This window comes from Melanostigma gelatinosum (genome assembly GCF_949748355.1).
Source record: "Melanostigma gelatinosum genome assembly, chromosome: 13".
NCBI classification, from domain to species: Eukaryota; Metazoa; Chordata; class Actinopteri; order Perciformes; family Zoarcidae; genus Melanostigma; species Melanostigma gelatinosum.
Genome location: NC_136646.1, coordinates 17,020,969 through 17,039,232, shown reverse-complemented (window position 1 = coordinate 17,039,232; position 18,264 = coordinate 17,020,969). Strand labels below are relative to the sequence as shown.

General features: G+C 44.5%; 1 protein-coding gene across 1 annotated transcript in view; it reads right to left on the bottom strand.

Moving 5' to 3' along the window:
* crebbpb (CREB binding lysine acetyltransferase b) overlaps positions 1 to 18,264 on the bottom strand; it is a 32,407-nt gene that overhangs the window by 5,042 nt on the left and 9,101 nt on the right. Inside the window, exons 2-27 of the mRNA XM_079281663.1 lie at positions 15,771 to 16,375; positions 11,106 to 11,273; positions 9,996 to 10,248; positions 9,225 to 9,338; positions 8,198 to 8,443; positions 7,991 to 8,090; positions 7,588 to 7,725; positions 7,343 to 7,460; positions 6,968 to 7,142; positions 6,742 to 6,804; positions 6,326 to 6,447; positions 5,664 to 5,852; positions 5,131 to 5,508; positions 4,807 to 4,989; positions 4,333 to 4,513; positions 4,002 to 4,120; positions 3,638 to 3,877; positions 3,462 to 3,550; positions 2,430 to 2,510; positions 2,215 to 2,271; positions 2,033 to 2,110; positions 1,823 to 1,890; positions 1,526 to 1,688; positions 910 to 1,056; positions 686 to 799; positions 417 to 582 (exon numbers count right to left, since the gene is read on the bottom strand). Coding sequence (XP_079137789.1) covers positions 417 to 582; positions 686 to 799; positions 910 to 1,056; positions 1,526 to 1,688; positions 1,823 to 1,890; positions 2,033 to 2,110; positions 2,215 to 2,271; positions 2,430 to 2,510; positions 3,462 to 3,550; positions 3,638 to 3,877; positions 4,002 to 4,120; positions 4,333 to 4,513; positions 4,807 to 4,989; positions 5,131 to 5,508; positions 5,664 to 5,852; positions 6,326 to 6,447; positions 6,742 to 6,804; positions 6,968 to 7,142; positions 7,343 to 7,460; positions 7,588 to 7,725; positions 7,991 to 8,090; positions 8,198 to 8,443; positions 9,225 to 9,338; positions 9,996 to 10,248; positions 11,106 to 11,273; positions 15,771 to 16,375 — 4,355 coding nt within the window. The remainder of the gene's footprint in view (positions 1 to 416; positions 583 to 685; positions 800 to 909; positions 1,057 to 1,525; positions 1,689 to 1,822; positions 1,891 to 2,032; positions 2,111 to 2,214; positions 2,272 to 2,429; positions 2,511 to 3,461; positions 3,551 to 3,637; positions 3,878 to 4,001; positions 4,121 to 4,332; positions 4,514 to 4,806; positions 4,990 to 5,130; positions 5,509 to 5,663; positions 5,853 to 6,325; positions 6,448 to 6,741; positions 6,805 to 6,967; positions 7,143 to 7,342; positions 7,461 to 7,587; positions 7,726 to 7,990; positions 8,091 to 8,197; positions 8,444 to 9,224; positions 9,339 to 9,995; positions 10,249 to 11,105; positions 11,274 to 15,770; positions 16,376 to 18,264) is intronic.

Here is an 18,264-nt window from a genome sequence, read left to right as displayed (position 1 = left end):
TATCATCAGCGTTGCGACGGTTACTTTTCCTGTTCTGCTTCTCAGAAATCTGATTACGTCTTTTTTTTCCTGTAACTCTTACAGAATGCAGTTACCCTTGAATCATAATTACGAAACACCGCCCCATGTATTCCATTTACTTCCCAAGCCTGCTTATCATTCAGACATGTGCAACAGTGAACCGCCATCTCTTTATGAAAGAATCCGGTTAATACGATGATATGAAGCAACCGTAAACTAACTAAATCATCGCCTACCCACCAACAGCAAACAGAAAGGATCAAGATAACACTGTATGCATATACCAAACCAAAATAATTTGATAATCAGCGTGAAATTTTAAATAAATCTAATCTACACAGTAATATGGTAAGGCTCCCGACATCCCACTGTAGTCAATGTGATCATTTTCTGACCTTGTAGTCATGCAGGATCCTCTCAGCGAACGCCTTGTCCAGCATCTTTCGGTACCACTCCTGGAGCCTCTTGGGTTTGGGGATCTTCTGGTCAGCAGGGTGGCAGTGAAAAATGTAGTCATCTCCTTCACTGGGTGGGCAGGCCCAGATGTGACCCATCACATACCTGTGGGCAACAAGAGCGTTCAGCCACTTGCAGGAATGATACTTGCAGCATCAGCTTGAAATTGTGTGCAACACTACACTGTGTGCAGTTACTCTCAACCTACCCCAGTTTCTTCACATACTCCAGGTAGCCGATCAGGATCTCATGGTAAACTGCAGTCCTTAGCGCACGGGGCCTGAAGAAGTGAATACTGTCGAGGTATGATATGTAAACCCGTCTGCAAAGAAAACATGGAGAATTGAATCAAAGAGCCGCACACACAAAGTACCAAAATAACCTGAGAAAAACATGCAAGCGTGATTCTTTATTTTTTTCCTGTAGTTCTACCTGGTATTTGGAAAGGGGCACTCTGAGCCGTACTCCTGGACATGCATCCCAAAGAAACAAACGTCCACCCCGTCTATTTCCTCAAATGCAAAAAGTGCTTTGGTTCGATAAGGGAAGGTCTCCACCATCTCGCCCGTGTCCACAAACCTATGGGAACAGAGCAGCACAAGTTACAGGGTTTTTGTTTTTAGGAAAATTTGCATATTTTACAGAGGGATCACATCCATGGTCAGGTTTTCATGCACGTTTGCTTACTTGGAGATTTAGATTTATACGCTTTTAAGGAAAACTGTGATGTGCTTGCAATTGCTTTTGAGAACAAAGACAAAGTACTTTTGTAGTGCATTTATATTATTCCAGCGGCGGAAGGTCACCACAATAGAGATCTATACGGAGGATGTCTTTATTTACACAATCAAATCTATGAATTAAAAGTGACGATGTGTGGAGGTGTCCTGGTGTGTCCTTTGTTGCATGTCATCCCTCCTCTCTCCCCTACAGTCTTTATCAAATTAAGGCTAAAATGACCCAAAACAAATGTTACATCTAAAAAAACATGAAATCAATGTTTTGCAAATCAGAAGAGGCCCACGTAATCTGCAGGCGAGAACCTTACTTAGACTTCATGCCGGGCTTAATCTCCACATTTTTGTCAGAGCTGGCCACCACCCGCACAAACACCTCGCCGGCCTCAGGATGGTTCTGCCTTTTCAAGTACTTGTTCACTCTGTCCTCGATGTACGTCCCCAACCGGGTGGACTGCAACCCTTTACAAAGGCCAGCGCAAACACAAGAACAAAATGCAATTAATATCAATCCAAGGTGTACACATTGAGACTTCAGCGTGATCAAATAAAGGAGAATTCAAATCAAATCATATGTTACGGTTCTTTTACCATTAAACGCAACTTACTTCTGGCTGAAAACCGGTTCTCCTTTCTTGTTTTGCCAGACTTCTTCAGACAGTTGTCACAGATAAAGCTGGAAGAAGAAAGATGACACTGCCGTTTAGAGTCAACACACAGTTACGCTGGTAAGTATAAGTGAATACCGAGTAAGAAGTCTGTTAAAGTCAAACATGGACTGTATGCTTAAATGGCTGGACAGCCATAGCGAGACTTACCCTGTCGGCCAAATAACATCGTAGTGCAGCACGCAGATCTGATGCATCTTTCGCCCGCAGTCTTTACATTCAACAAACCTGGCAAGGACAAATATTTACTTTGTGCTTTCCTTGCCGAAAGAATAATTACTGCCATGACATCAATGAGAGTCAAACTGAACTCTACCACTACTACTACTCACGGTTCAGGGTCCAACATGTCATTTTTCTTCTTTTCAAACTGCTCTTTTGATATCATGCTGCACGAAAAAAAAGGAGATAAAAAGACAACCAAGTTCACGCTTGCTCCTGTGATTGAAACTCCTTTCCACACAAATAAATCGAGAGAAAAAACAGCCTGATAATCTCGCGAGGTGATCATCAGCTGGTGGTCAGCCACCAGGGCCTGGTAACTTACGTCTGTGGCTGTGCCGGGTCGTCCCCCAGGGTCACACTGTTGCCCTGGATCTCGTTGAAGCACTTCTCACAGAAGTGATACCTGTCGGCAATAAGGCCATATTTGGGTGAACTGCAGCCAGCACACACAGTAGCAGCACAGGCAAATCGGCATACAGGTGGCAGAATGCAGAGTAAACGGCGCACGCGGCAACAACCGAAGACGGAGCACGGGCAACGTGCAGACGGAGGGACACACACGGACACACACACACACACACACACACGAAATGGTCACGATCCAGCCACTCTCATTCATTCAAACAGAAATAGGGGAAACATGCTCAAATGTTAATAATGGTAATGATTGTCAACAACAAATGAATGTGCGGGAAACTACTGTACGTCTACACGACAGCATTTAACTGGAATATGAAAACATAACAAAAATACTGTTCCACTGCAATACTTTATAATGTAAGCAACATGCATTATGAGCAGATGAAGGAATGATATGGTCATGCTGGGGGAGACAAGATGAGGGACAACAAAAAATAAAATGTGAAGGTGTTGTCGGCAAGTGTTCAGTTACCGGACTTAATGTTATTTAAGTCGAGGGGATTTTAGTCATAATGCTTGAGGAATTTAGATGAAGATTAGAACAATGTAAGGAATCCATTCCATTCTCATAAACACTGACTTTTTGTCCTAAACCTCATTTCATAGCGAGTGTCTGCAATGATTGAATGGCGTTGCATTGGAATGATTTGAGGTGCAGAAGCAGATTCTGCACAGCAGGGGGAGCTTTGGGGCTGGTTCTTGGGCACAGCAGATATATGAGGACAACACAGGGCCAGATAATGCACATTCTGCTCGGCCACAACATACAACTCTCAGTGGTGCATGTGACACCCCTATAAAAGGAAAGGTCATGTGGATACGGTTGTTGACTTGTATGGCTTAATGTGAGGCGGTATGTTTGGATGTGTTTAATCTTTGAGGATCAAGCTGCACACCGTTCTCTTTATAACTCCTCAGAAGAGTCAAATTTTACCTGTTCTGGTAGCTGTAGTAGGTGCCGTCCCTGGAAATGGTGCACAACTGTTTGCCATAACAACACAGCGTCTGGGGTGAGAACTCATACTGTGGAAACATGAGAGAACATTAACAATCCATAAAGATGAATACAGTGATAAGTACAGTTGTGTGTCTCATCGCGTTTGGTCTCACCTTCCTGCCGCAGCAGTAGCCCAAGCCCTGCATGACGGGATCGATCTCTGCTTCAAACACTTCTGCCAGCTTGGAGCAGTACTTGTAGACACGGGATGTTTTACGGTTATACAACCACGCATTGTTGAACATGAGCCACACGTCGTCCACGTACTGCCACGGCTCCTGGTATTGACCCGTATCCAGCTTGCGCTTGATGGTGGATAAGTCGATGGGAGTCTTCACAATGTCAAAGTAGTCCTGTGAAGCACGGGAGACGCATTTGCAGGAATGAGGAAATCATGCTCAACAGTATTTTCTGTGGGTCTTCTAATTTCAGAATGATTGTGTGTGTGTTTGTGTGTGTGAGATTGAGGAAACTCACAGGGATGCCTAGTATTGGAGGGTCTACAGGTTGTCTGAAGGGTAGTGACTCCGGGTCTTGCCTGTAGAGGGCCTCAAGTGTTGGCATTAAGGCTTGTCTCAGCTCCTCTGGCTTGAAAACTGGACGGACAATAACGATGTTATATGACACAAACAGAATATGGGAGTCGGCAAATACAAGATTGTAGTTCATCATACACAAATATACACTCCATATAAATACATATAAATAAAAATAATACATTTACTCGATATACATTATTTTAGCTCAAAATGTAACACCACAACATATTGTGACACACTTGATATACACACGAGTTCTGTGTTCTTACTCTTTTTTCGGTTCTGAGTGTTGGAGGTGGCTGATGTGCCGTTGGCCCCACTTTCCTCCTCTTCTTTGGGTTCTGTCTTTATCGCCGGCTTCTTTTCCTCAGTGTCCATTGGTTCCCGCTTTGGCTGTGCTGCATCTGGCTCCTCCTTCTTCACCAGCATCAGTTTGATGTCATCATCCTGCTACATGAACAGAACAATGGTTTATCAGCTACCCTACTGTGGTGAGTCAGGAAAAAATCAAGTACTTAATGCATTTCATTTTTTTTTATTCGTTCTTTTCAATTTTCCGAGGCACTACCACAAGTCAGATTTACTTCTTTGGACATGACATTTGAGCAGGGTTAGATGTGGTGGACTGCGTTTACAATAACAGCAGATCAAACAGCAAATGGCTTCTAGTCTGACCTACAGTAGATGCAAGATTGCTTCCTTTCATATTCTTTCTGTTAGTAAATGATGAATTAAGAACATACCTCCATTTTTATATCTTGCTGCTTCTTCCCAGACTTGCCGCCGCCGTCGTCATCTTCTTCGTCTTTGACTTCAGGTTTGGCTTCAGCGCCGCTCTTGTCCGGCAAGGCCTGCTGGGAGTTCAGCTCAGCCACAGAAGCTGGGGTGGGCACTCTGTTGTCTACACTCGCTGCTGCCTGGGACAACTGTCAGGAGAGGAGGAAGAGAAAATCTTACCACAATGCTGATAATATATATAAATCAAGTCATAATGATTAATAAGCACATTGAGGATCGACTGCGAGTGATCCCCTATAGTTCGTTTTACGTGACAACCAGTATCTCACCGGTGTGCTGGGGTGCTGCGCCTGTACTGAGGCGGGCTGCTGCATTTGGCTGTGGGGTTCTGTCTGCGACTGCAGGGGTGTGATAGGCTGGGAGGGGTCAGGTGTGCCCTTGGCTGAGGGGGGGCCAGGGAGGCTACCGGGCATGTGGGTTGGGGTGGAGGAGGGCCCACCCGTGGAGGCGGGGGTAGTAGGTTGCGGTGGCATCTGGGCCTGTGCAGAAGCATGGTGGTGGTGCTGCTGCTGCAGCTGCTGAGGCTGCAGGCTGGCGGAGGCATTGGGTGGAGGTGTAGTGCCAAGGGAAGGCTGGGCTAAAGGGCCACAGGGTAGCTGGGAGCCAAGGGGTCCCAGTGCATTCAGAGGGAGGTTAGAGTTCTGTGACTGCTGGGACAAAGAGGGATGCGCGGTGAGCATACCGATACACACCATTAATTAAGCAGGCAACATGCTGACACTCATAAGGCCACGTTCAGACAGAAAAATGCAGGGAGCGCTGAAAACGCAAGGAGCGTCAAGCACAGCAGAAATATCCTCACCTGTGTGACAGCAGCCTGCGTTATGGGCTGACCCAAGCCTACATTCACATTCATAGCTCCACCTGCAGCAGCAGTGAACTGGCCCTGTTGCAGGAACTGGCCCTGGTTGGCTGGCTGCGCTACCATGTTATTAGCATGACTACCCATCATTCCTTGAGTCTGAGGCATTCTTGATGGGGACATACCCATCTAAAAGGAAGACAAGAGAGGTGGAACGGTTAAAACCATGATGGCAGCAGGCTACTAATATTGAACACCTGCCAAGTAGAATAAAATTAATGGAATGGAGCATGCATGAACGCTATTACTACAGCGGTTTTCTAAAGGCTATGTGGTGGAAGTCCCAAATAAACAATGTGCTGAATCAAAACACAGCTCTTGGCTCAGCCATGCCAAGTTTACATTATAGATTGCTGCGGCTGGTTGATAAATTTATCAGGACCTGTGTCGACCACATGCAGCAAATTTCAGACTAAGAAATGAACAATCAGTGAAATAGCGTGGGGCATTTGATAGTCAAGAGGAACAAAAGGTGGAGGAAAGCACAAGAGAATGGAGCAGGAACTGAACAAACTGTAAGCAAAACAAACATTCTGAAAAAAAGCTGGAAAATGAGAAACATTTTTGTATCAAAGCAGGGAGACAGAGGAGAAAGATCTAACCGCTGGGACGGAGCTCATGTTCATCTGCTGTGGATGGTTCATGGGGGAGGGAGCACGTGCTCCCATGGGTGCCTGAGACATCTGCGCATTCTGCATTGCCATTGGGTTAAACTGATTGATTCCTGTGGGAACAGATACACACAATTATATACTTGTTTATCATACTTAGGAGTCGTAATTTAATAATCCGTGTCCTACTGGGCTGGCAAAGGCACTGAACCAGCTCACTTTAACATCGGAGTTCTGACAAATGTATTCAGCTTTAACTGATTAAACAATCGGGTGTTGAAAGGCTCATCAATTTACTGTACAACATTTAAACATTTATCAATACATTTGAAAAAATAAGAACTTGGAGGGTTAGATTTATTTTCTCTGTAAACTGCTAAAAAAAAAAGCAAACAGCAAACACCAACCTTGGGGCACCTGCATACGGTTCATTATCTGATTTGGCATGTTGGGCATAGGCACAGGTCCATCTGAGAGAAGACAGGATAAAACAGTTTCCATTTATAAGTTGCTATCAGTAACAGAAATGCTGTGTTCTTTTATCAGCTGAGAACTGCAGAATACTTGGCCAGTATTCTTATCTTCCCCCTTTTGTATTTTGTCACCCAGAGTGTAGAGAGTTTGGCTACTAACTGGGAGACCGGACGCCCTGTCCTGGGCCCATGGCGTTGGGCTGAGCCATTCCAGGCTGCTGAGGCCCAGCTGTGCCCACCATGCCAGGCTGTTTCTGGAGCCGCGAGCGCCGCTTCTCCTCCAACTCCTTCTGGATTTTGTAGATTTTCTCTGCCAGGAAGTGGTAATACTCATCCTAGTAAGAGGACAGGATGAAAGGAAAGGTAAACAAGATGTTTTTTTAAAGAATACTACAAGTGTTTCTTAGTCTCTGGTACAGATTAAAATGATCTGCTCTCATCTCATAGTGACAAGAGAAAGGCCTTAGAAATAAACAAAAAAGATGCCTTTCATCACTCCGGTGGTAATGCTATGATAATGTATTATATTAGTTACCCTGCTGTTAGCCGACTCGTACATGTCACCCTCAACCTTGCGCGCATACGCCACCAGGTTCTCCATTCTTCGGTCCTTCAACGCTGCAGGGTCTGGGGTGGGGAATATGGCTTGTACACTGAAGAAAGACAGCAGAGAAGTACAAAACTCAGCAAGAGTCTGGAGAGCACCAACGTCTTTCTCCGTTTTCATAGGACCGAACTCGAGTATTTAGAATACATCCGTTTCATTTGTTTTGCACTTACAGTTTGTGCACCAGGTGGGTGCGCAGGTCCTGAGTGACGTGTTCGTGCCAGGCCTTCCTTACCCCCGAAGACGAGAGAGGGGTGGCAGTGGGCAGGTTTCCCATGCCTCCCACTACTGACCCATCTGGCATCAGCTGACTATAAGACAGAGAAAGAAACAATTACTTCCAAAATAATGCTTCACCAAATCCTTTCATTAATAATACCATGTGACCGTAAATTGTAATTTACATTGTTTAAAATATTTCTGACAGAGAGCAGATTGAGATCATGGATGATTACTTGTCAACAGCAGATGCACTGGATGTTGTTTTGGGCTATAAATGAAATAAATGGCCGCTACATCACATAAGGATCATGCCAGCAAGGGCCGTGTGTTTTGTGTGACATATTAAGGACTCACTTGTTGAGTGTGGATGGTAGAGAGGAGTCAGAGTGCATGGCAGCCTGGTCTGAGGAGGGGACACCCAGGCCTCCTGCCATCTGGTTCATCTGATTAGTGCCTAATAAACACACATAGTCTTTTACAAGGGTTTACAAGAAAATGGCTTAGCAACAGATTTGTAGTATTGTTATCTTTTGTATGAATTGAGTCCGATCGATTTTGTACCTAGTGGGTTCAGACTTCGCAGCTGCTGGTGCTGGGGGCCCTGGGGATTTTGCTGAGAGGGTCCCTGTCCCTGGACTTGGGCAGGGGACTGGTTCCCGTACGGCAGGCCAAGGGCAGCATAGGCCCTCTGCATGGAGCTGGGGTCGATGTGTGTGGCCGCACTGTTGATGGCTGTGGCACTGGGCTGGCCAGGCCCCACTGTGCTGATAGCGTTCTGCAGGCTAGCCCCAGGAGAACTTAGCATGGCTGGAGGGAGAAGACAAGGAAATATAGTTTGGCAATTAAAACACTGCCATAATTGACAAGTACCTGCTGCTTCCAGCATTTCATAATTTCTAAAGATCAAAACATGAATATAAGGCATAAAACACAAATAATTAACGTAAATAATCAGAATCAGCTTTTTAGCTAAGTATGTGGACACATCGAAGGATGTTTTTAGTTTTTTATTTATATCAGAGAAGTAGATAATCAACCACAAGAACAAAGCTGAACAAGGTAAACATAAATATTTGACTATATATATTTATATACCGGTATATTTGTTTTTTATCTATGTTTTATATCTATGCAAAACAATGTCTTCCTGAGCTGCTTCCCTCAATCTACAATCCCTGCATTGCTCCCTGCTGTGTTGATCGCTGACAGGGAGCATGCTGCCTCTGTGGGGATTTAAATCTGTCATAGGCCCTTTTAACCAATCAGAGAGCATGCTGTCCCAAGACCCTGCCCCTACTGATAGCAGGGCCATGTAGCCCCTCCCCCGGGTGTCAGATTACAGGTCCAGCCTTTGTAGAGGAATCCTCTCACTGTTTGAGCTCTCGTCGGTACAGCGCTTCGGCGGAGACACACAACCTGCAGGGGGCAGCACTTCACACACCACACACACTCGCTGCGGAGTGACAACTGCCTTGTTGAACAGTTTACAAGCTTACAGATTTATAAAATGATATCTTAGCATGATATCTGTTCTCTATTAACTTGTAACCCATTTTTCATTGGATGTATAAATGCTGGAGTTACTCACGTTGCTGATTCCTCTTGTCACTCGCGTTCTTTAAAGGCAGGCAGACCGGACAGTCGTGCCGCGTGCAGTTCTTCCAGTGGGAGATGATCTGCCTGGAGGATGCACAGTGAGCCACTGGGGAGAAATAAAAGTGAAAAAGACACTGAGTGAGGTGTGGTAATTCAGAAACAACTGACATCTTAAAAGTTAAGGCTATAGATAGACTGAAACACACTGAATTCATACTACGCCACAATATATACGAGTAAAACTGGTGTCGACTCAGTAAAGAACGATATACTAAGTGGTTAATCTCAGCATCACGTCAACCTTTGACAAATCTCGAATAGAAGTTAAACTAAGTCAAGAACATTAATCTTTTTTAATTAGTCTTTTAAGCAATGTTAACTTATAGGGGATGCAAATTTCACGAAACTTCCATAACCAGTCGTCAGACACATATAGATCAATAAATCATTTTACAAAGGACAAGATTGGCGAGCGGTCATACGAAGCGCTGAAGGCGACAGGCGCTTTAGGCAGCAACAAGTCAACACCACCTTTTGCTGAGCTGTTCCTGTGGTGTGTAAAGCTGCTGAATCACAGGCTCTGATTATGGTTGCTTATAACAGTTAAAACATCTGTATATTAATCATAACTGGGTCAATATCTTGATCATATTATCTCAGTGATTAATAGACAAGAGACGGATATATGCTAAGATGAGTGACACATTTTCAGTTCGCACATTGTGGTCACACAGGTGAGCACATTCATATCACTTTCACTCACCCTGGCAGGACTTGCCGGCCTGGCAGTGGGTCATGTGGTTGAGGACGTTCTTCATGGTGCGGCAATGGGGCAGAGTGCAGGCCCTCACCTCCCCGTTGGCCTGCTCCCGCCGCTGGCACTTATGTGCGTGGAGCAACAGGACCAGCTGCTGCTGAATGAGTTTGCGCTTCTCGGGGTCCGCCGTCGGGCCCGTTGACACGCCGCCGGCCCCGGGGACCATGCCCACCGACGCTACCTGCTGCTGCATCTGCGACTGATTGACATACAAGCACAGGTTAGGTACGGACCAGAATAATCACACTTTCCTCATTTTAGACTTCCGGGTTTAGAGTAAAAGCAAAAAAAGAAACCAATAATGAGAATAGCTTGCTGTACGGGAGGGGCGTAAAAGAAATAACGGAATGAAAATGAAGACACCAGAGAAGGAGGAGACAAGATGGGAAGTTATAATGTAAAAGCTAAAGACGTAAAAGAAAATATGGAGTGACACCACAAAAACGAGAGGGAACTGGTAAACGAGGAAAACCTATCAAATCAAAGTATTAACTTTCTCAAAATTGATGGGCTGGCATTTCCTGCCTGTATTAGGCCCATTTCCTGTCCTTCACACAGACTTGCATAGATCCAGGCTCAGCTCTTCAAAGCAAGGAAGCAATGTACACAAATGGTTGTAGCACACAAGCTGATGCAGACAATGTGTATGAGCTGTGTGAAGTTTAGGCCCGACTGAGGGCTTAAGTAAGCAGGGTTAGTATTAGAGATGCACCGATATGAGTTTTCTTGGCCGTTATCCTTTTACTTTGTTATTGTCAGCTTGCTCTCATTGGCTTCTGCAGGTTTCTGGACAATATTCAAATCGCTGTTCCTTTTTAAACTACCACATTTGTTTCAAACTCGAGACCCAATCAGCAACTTGAAGATGATATGCGTGTATTTTATAGCGGTCGTATATTTACAGTATCAATGCCCCTCTGCACAGGTTTTTCCATGTTTTTGCTCTACATCTTCCACTCGCTGACAAGTGCAACACATTGATATTGTGGACACGGATCCATATTCCCATAAAACTAAACGGCACAGAGACAGATATAAGATTCAGGTGACACTCACCAGGTTTGGCAAACTCCCAGCTCCCTTCAGCTCTGTAGGGAATTGGGGCAGGTTGTTGGAAAGGGCCATCTTGTTCTGGAGTTGTTGGGCGTTGACCCCCGCTGCCCCCATTTGCTGCACCTCAGCCTGACCGTACTGCTGGCCAAATGGGCCTCCTGACATCCCCATCTTTAGTAGACAATCAGGACAGAGAGGGGTCAGACTATTTGCACACCGTGCAGCATACCATCACAGTACTTCTACCTGAACTGAGACTCTTTGTGTGAATGCAAACACACAGTACACATCCATCAAAAAGAATGTGTCCAAATACTATTAAGTGTTATTGTCCTATGTGGGACATACAACTGTGGAAGCATTGAAACACTTTCAGGAAAGGTATTTGGGCGTTTCATTTTATGATAAATGGGCTTAAATTTGTCTTAATCTGTACCGAGGATCAATGTGTGTATTTGTTATTTATATATATTTATTTTTTTAATATAAATTTTATTTCTACGAAGCCACATTATTGATTTATTGAACTGCTGGTCATCCCTCTTGTTGTTGGGGGAGGGAGCAATAAGGACAAATAGAACACGCATTTGTGCACCGATTGTTTTCCATACTGAAAAATAAAAATTGCCAGTCATAAAAAAACACTTTAAAACTACTCCTGAAAAACATCTCCTGAAAAAAAATGGATTCCTAAAAGTAAAATAAATGTTCACATCTACAGAAAATCTTTTGGAAATGAATCATTTTTATTTCACAATCAACCCAGGTAATAGTTTATTTTCAGGCCCTCAGGAGTAATCCATCCCACTGGCCTCAGCATGCATCTGTCTGCTGCTTTGCTTCGCGGAGGTTCCCAACAGCCAGCAGTGCTCAGTCAGACCGAGCAAGCCCAACCCAGCAGAGAAAGAGAAGGGAGGGGACACACGGAGCGAAAGATCAGCTTGCTCAACAGCTGAGCAGAGAGCGCTGCACTGCCGCCTGCCCCTCCCCCCTCCGCTGCACACAAACACACAGATGCTGGCCTGCCGCCTCCCTCCCATTCAGACATGAGCACGGCGTCATCCTCCTCTCTCACACACGGTTTCTTCCACTCGACGGTCCGCACTTACTACAGGAGTGTCACAAGGGAAGAGGACGGCACAGTTGCACAGTAAGGCCTCTAGTGTTTCCCTTCTTTTTTTAACATGTCCTTTTCGGTTCCTTCCTCTCTCACAATCCCCCCCCCCACCCCCCACCCCAACAAAAACACGCAAACCGGCTCTCCTGAATATGATTTACCGCTCCATTATCAAAGGCCAGGGGGCCCAGAGTGAGACGTAAAGAGAAGAAAAAGGAGTTGAGGGGGGAAAAAAGTGAATACTAGCACACAGAGATGGTGGAAAAGAACGCAAAGAGAAAACAAAGGGCATCCACAAAAACATGTGAAACCAGAAATCCACCTGTACATCATTTCTATCTCCTGAGTTGGAGTGTAAACCAGCGATGAAGTGATTGCTCAATGTCACTTTTAACTTCAATTTTCCACCTTTTTCTAAGCGTATGCACTTTAAAAAGTAAGGCAAAAACTGTGTGTAGAAGCCTTTTGGTAACCTCAAGCTGGCCAGGGATTTTTCAAAGAGACCAATATCCTATTTGCAAAACTCATTGGGGTAAGAAAGTGCAAAGCATCTAAGCAACATTGCAGTGCTGCAAAACTTGGGTCGGTTTAACATTTTTGCTATTGCAGCGACACATTATCAGAGGAGTGAAACTAAAGTGTCTCACCAGTCAGTCTAAACCCAGCTCAAGTTCCATAATCAGTGGATTGGTGAATACTACTTCACCAGGTAACTTCTGTGTTGCTTGTAGAGCCCTGTGTACAGAAATGATCACGGAGGGCGGAAAGTGACAGACCAGGAATACAACATGCCAAGATAAAGTGAAGTCTGTCAACGGTTAACTGAATTCAAACAGACATTGCGTTGTAATATGAATAGAATGTCATTTTCAAACTGCCAACGATTAAAAATATTTTTGTTTTATTTGATGCTACATAAGTTAACCAGCCAAAGGGCCGGAAACACCTACAGCGGCAATTCACACCAGTTTGCAATACATTTTAAACTGTTAAACCACATTTGCAAGACCGAAATAAATATTATACAATGAAAAATAAATCATTTAATTTGAAAATATGAATCCATCCAAAAGGCTCTTAAACAAACAGCAACCATCTCCAAACTCTGAACCCCGTATTGTTCCTGAGGCTACAGTCAAGAACGTTCACTGTTGTATCTCTTGCACAAGTCTAGTACTTATATTGGCCAATAAGCAGAAGCAAGGCATGGAACAAGAAGAAATGAATGAAACCACCAATAACGGGAATGACCTGCAAGACAACATCGCCTTAGCTCACCAATATAACTGCAATACCTGCAAATATGAGAATACATTTTATTTGTACAGCGCATCAACAGTCCCATTTTGTCTTTTCTGGTATAAATGTTGGATGTTAAGAATAAACCATTTAGCCGTGAACTGACATTTGACTGAGTAATCAGTTTAAAAAAAAATTCAACCAGGGCAAAGTTGTTGTTATCTTTGGGGCTAACCCCCTTCACTTTAACCAGCAGGTGGCAAGCAGAGACATGGAAACTTGTCTTTGGTCTCCCGGAGCTGAAGCATTTAATTCACCGACAAACCGCCTGAACTGTCCATACACGCACGCACGCACGCACGCGCGCACGCGCACGCGCACGCACACACACACACACACACACACACACACACACACACACACACACACACACACACACACACACACACACACACACACACACACACACACACACACACAGCTACGTTCAAAGCTATAACGCTACTGCTAACTTCATGCTCACATACCGCCACATACACGGTGAAAACCCTGACAGGGAATGCCGGACAGACACGGGGAAAGTGGCAGCACGTGTCCACGACAATGCATTCAACATTATGGCCACCATCTCTCGCGGGCGAGTGAACTGGAGAGAGTTGCCTGTTTTGCGCGTATACTGAAGCTGGCGGTAAATGATGGCTTCAACCTGTTTGTGCATTGTGTTTTCCGTTGCCGCTGGGCGGCTTGTTGGGCAAATCTAACACATCCCCCTCCCACACTTTGGCCCCATGTTTCTCTGAAGGCAGCTATACACGGTAAATATGACGTTTTATCAAACCTCAAACACACTCCTAGCATCTCAACGTAATGTAAAAGGCATTAGTTTCAGTACTGTATGGAATATAATATACCTCACCAATACACAGGCACACATCAAGCTATTTGTTTTTCTACCACAACATAGACAATATAGGCAGGGCCTCAGCCGTATACGTCTGTATGGGAAAGGAGGGGCTTGTTTCATGTGGCAATGTCTGTCGAAATAATCTCAGTGAGAACTAGGGTGCTGGTTTAACCTTCGTTTCCTGTCAAACCACAAAGCCCCGACAATCTTAGTCACGGGGAAACATATTCTGAAATCAAGCACTTCATAGTAAGTCTTCATAATAAAGATATTTATATAGAAAAACAACCAACAGCAAGTACGTATTTTTCAGTCACAAAGCTTAGCTGTGTAGTATTACCATCACTCAACTGCAGTTTGTTCTCAGATGTGTGAGGCACAGGAATGCGGTAATAAAACACATCAGCACTGGTACAAAACTATGTGGTGGGCCGAGTTAGACGCACAGAGACTGATGCACCTGACTACAGAGTCAACCCCCTAAACTGGGTGACTGCTTCCTACGGAAGCTCCAGGTAGAAGAACAAGTCAGTACAAAGTGAGGGGGAGACAACTGACGACAAGCACGCTGTAGGATTTAGGCAAAGGAAATAAGGCATTCTAGTCCTTCCCCTTGGTTGGATGGGCCTCATTCTACCAACACACCAAATGATGTTCTCAAATTTAAATTAGGTTGCATTAAGTTACATTAAAATGCATTTTGGCTCTAGATCTCAATAGAAATTGCTCGTGGGCAAAGGTACATTTTAACATCAGGATTTGTTCACGCATCTCTTAAAATTTGTTTTTTGGCAAAAAGCTTATATGGATACAGTTGTTTAGAGATGTTTTCACAGCAGTATAAAATATATAGAGGGAAATGTGACCTGTTTAGCTTTCCAACACTAGCGTTAGCTGGAAGTAGTGGTGTAGCGGATCGTTGTTGATACGGTTTCTTATATACAGTCTATGGTGACGGGGGTAGTCCCACTAGCGGCCAACCAACGAAGGTTACGTTCAGTTACATTAGGATGCGTTCAGGCTCTGCTCAGGGAAAATGAGAATTGGGCAACGGTAAATTATAACGCTATCATGACGTGTTCACATGTAATTCGTAAAATGTAGTGTTGGTGAGAAACTTGAATGAATCCAGTTGTTTGAAGGAGAAGGAGACCTTGAAAAGGTCATGATGAGCACAAGGTAATTAGGGTTGTTTAATAACTGCTGCTAGGGTTCACTAAATACTTAAAAACAAAATTGGAAAAATCTCATAAATCCAGACACGTGCACATTAAATATGCAAATGTAACATGACTGCAGCGGTTAGTTTATGTGCTCAACTGATTTTTATGATCTTCCATGCTATGTGCCCGTCTTGTGCTTTGCTTTACAACTCGTGGGATCAATTAAGCTGAATTTTGAACCTCACCTTATTCATGTTTCCAGCTTGCTGAGCATTCAACGCGTTGTGTGCACCCAACTGTGGCCCTCCTTGGGTGAGTGTCTCTGCCAGCACACTGCCTCCAGCACCCACTTGTGCCCCCTGCATGCCTTGGCCTTGGTACTGCATGCCGGGTCTGCCCCGGCCTGCTGGTCCCAGAGCCCCGTTCATCACTTGTCCCGTCTGGCCCATGACCCCGTGGCCCTGCCCACTGTTCAACATGGCCTGGTTGAAGCTCATGCCCCCATTGCCTTGTCCAGCAGCAGTACCTCCTTTCTGGGCCTGGGGAGACTGGTGATTGGGAGAACCCTGCCCGTGTGGACCTTTACCAAGCACAGCCCCTAGCTGGCTTGCCACCATGCCTCCCTGTTGGGGGCTGGCAGAGTTGAGAACACCTCCCAAGATGGAGGAGCTCCCTGGTCGCAGAAGCTCGGACAGCTGCTTGTGTTTGGCAGCTGCATCGGGGATGATGGAGTTGAGACCATGACCCCCTCCACCTGGACCGCCATTAGAGGACATTCCCATTCCCAAGTCTCCATTGGGGATGAGCTCATCTGGAAGGTCGTTTTCCAGGTCGAACAGAGACACAAGATCTAAAATAAAAAAGAGAGAGACACGGAAATAAATAGAATAGAAGAATAGAAATGTACTTTATTCATCCGCAAGGGGAAATTTGTCTCGGACAGCAACAAACAGGGTTACACAATAAAATAAAATATTGGGTGTGGAAAATGCACACTATATACACACAATATAATAAAATAACAGAGCAGGACCTATTCAATGTAAGAAACAAAGTAATACAAATGCACAGTATATACACTGAATAGAATGGAATAGAATAAGAATTAGTGTTCATCACTGACTCATCCCCTTTAACCAACAACAGAAGAAGTTGTAAACCACCAACTGCAGAGGAACTAATGTATCCGTTTCAAGAGATAATTAGAAGGTAGATTCACGTAGGACCAATTACCCTTGGCTTTAAGGTTAAGCCCAACTGTAACATGACTTTACCTTGTACTGTTAATCAGAGTTAGGAAAAAGGGACAAAGAATCAGATATAGGAGGAGAAATCTATTGAGTCATCGACCACTGCACCCAACATTGTGATAGACTTAAAAGCAATTCAATGTTGAATTCAAACACATCGTTAAAGTTAATAATTTACAATTAAAACATCTTTATTGAAGTCGCCCAAAAAAGGAGTGTGAAAGCGCTCTAAACTGTTTAGTGTTGTATCAAACCATATAGGTCAACGAGGGGTGCCAAAAACGTTAAATTGACCATTTCATTTAAGTTCATTTTATTTTGAAAAACTGTAGGCTATGTCATCGTATAACGCAGCACAAAACAAAACCCTGAAATCTTAAATATTTCGTACTAAATAATAAGTAATAGAGATGTATACTCCCCATATTCTTACAGTAAACGGTTACCTCATAAATAAATAATTATACAGACAACACACAGGTACATGCAGATGATGCCTCGCTCAGAACACGCAGGCAATCGTCTAATGAACGGCACCCGCTCTCACACCACAGAGCACAAAGCTTCACACACACTCAGGTTACACTTGCAGGTGTGTTGGCTGCAACACAAGCTTAACTCAGATTAAACTCTGATGGCCCACCTTAAAAAGTCATACCACCTTAAGTGAGCCTGGAGGCTCATTTGGCATGCGACAATATAATGCACTACGTAGCGTGTAACTTGTAGAAGTGAGCCTGTGCGTACATGGGCGAGTGTACATGTACACTAAAAAAAGCTCAGTCCTTCGGACAAGGGAAAAAGTGTGCCGTGAGAAAAAGTAAACAAGTGCCCAACGGAGTGCCCAACCTTTAACCGCACGAGGTTAATGCAACAAGTCCCCGAGTAGAGCAAGAGACATGAACGTTTCATAGTTGAGAGCAAGCACCTGTGCCTCGCCGGAGAACTATTCAGCAACAAGATTGAAACCACACAACTTTAAGAGGGAGAAGATACAGTAGAGCGAAAAAAGCTAGCTGAAGGAGAAAGAAAACAGCCTTTAGCATAGTTACTCTTTTCAAAAAGGCTGAGAGTACAATTTGAATTTGCCCCTTAAACAACAAGGATATGATGAGCATATCGAGCAGCAAGCAATCACATGCCGAGACAACTGAAGCATCCACTAACCACAGAATCCCAACACTTGAGTCGCACTATTCTCACCTGAAGAAGACATGGCTGCTGCCGGTTGTAAGCTTTTCAACAGCGACATGAAAATCTTCAATTAGACTCTTCAGTCTGAGAGATAATAACAGGCTGTTCAAGCAGGCTGTTGCTGCTTTACCAGAGTCAGAGAGAGATAAGATGGAAAGGGTAAGATGCTCCCCCCCATCTCTCGCCAAGAGAGAGGGAGCAAAGTTGCTCCGCAATCCTGGCAGTGCTGAAGGGACACATTCGATTTGTAATGGACCAGGCTAAACATTGGGAAAGTGGTCAGGGTGCAGCCAAT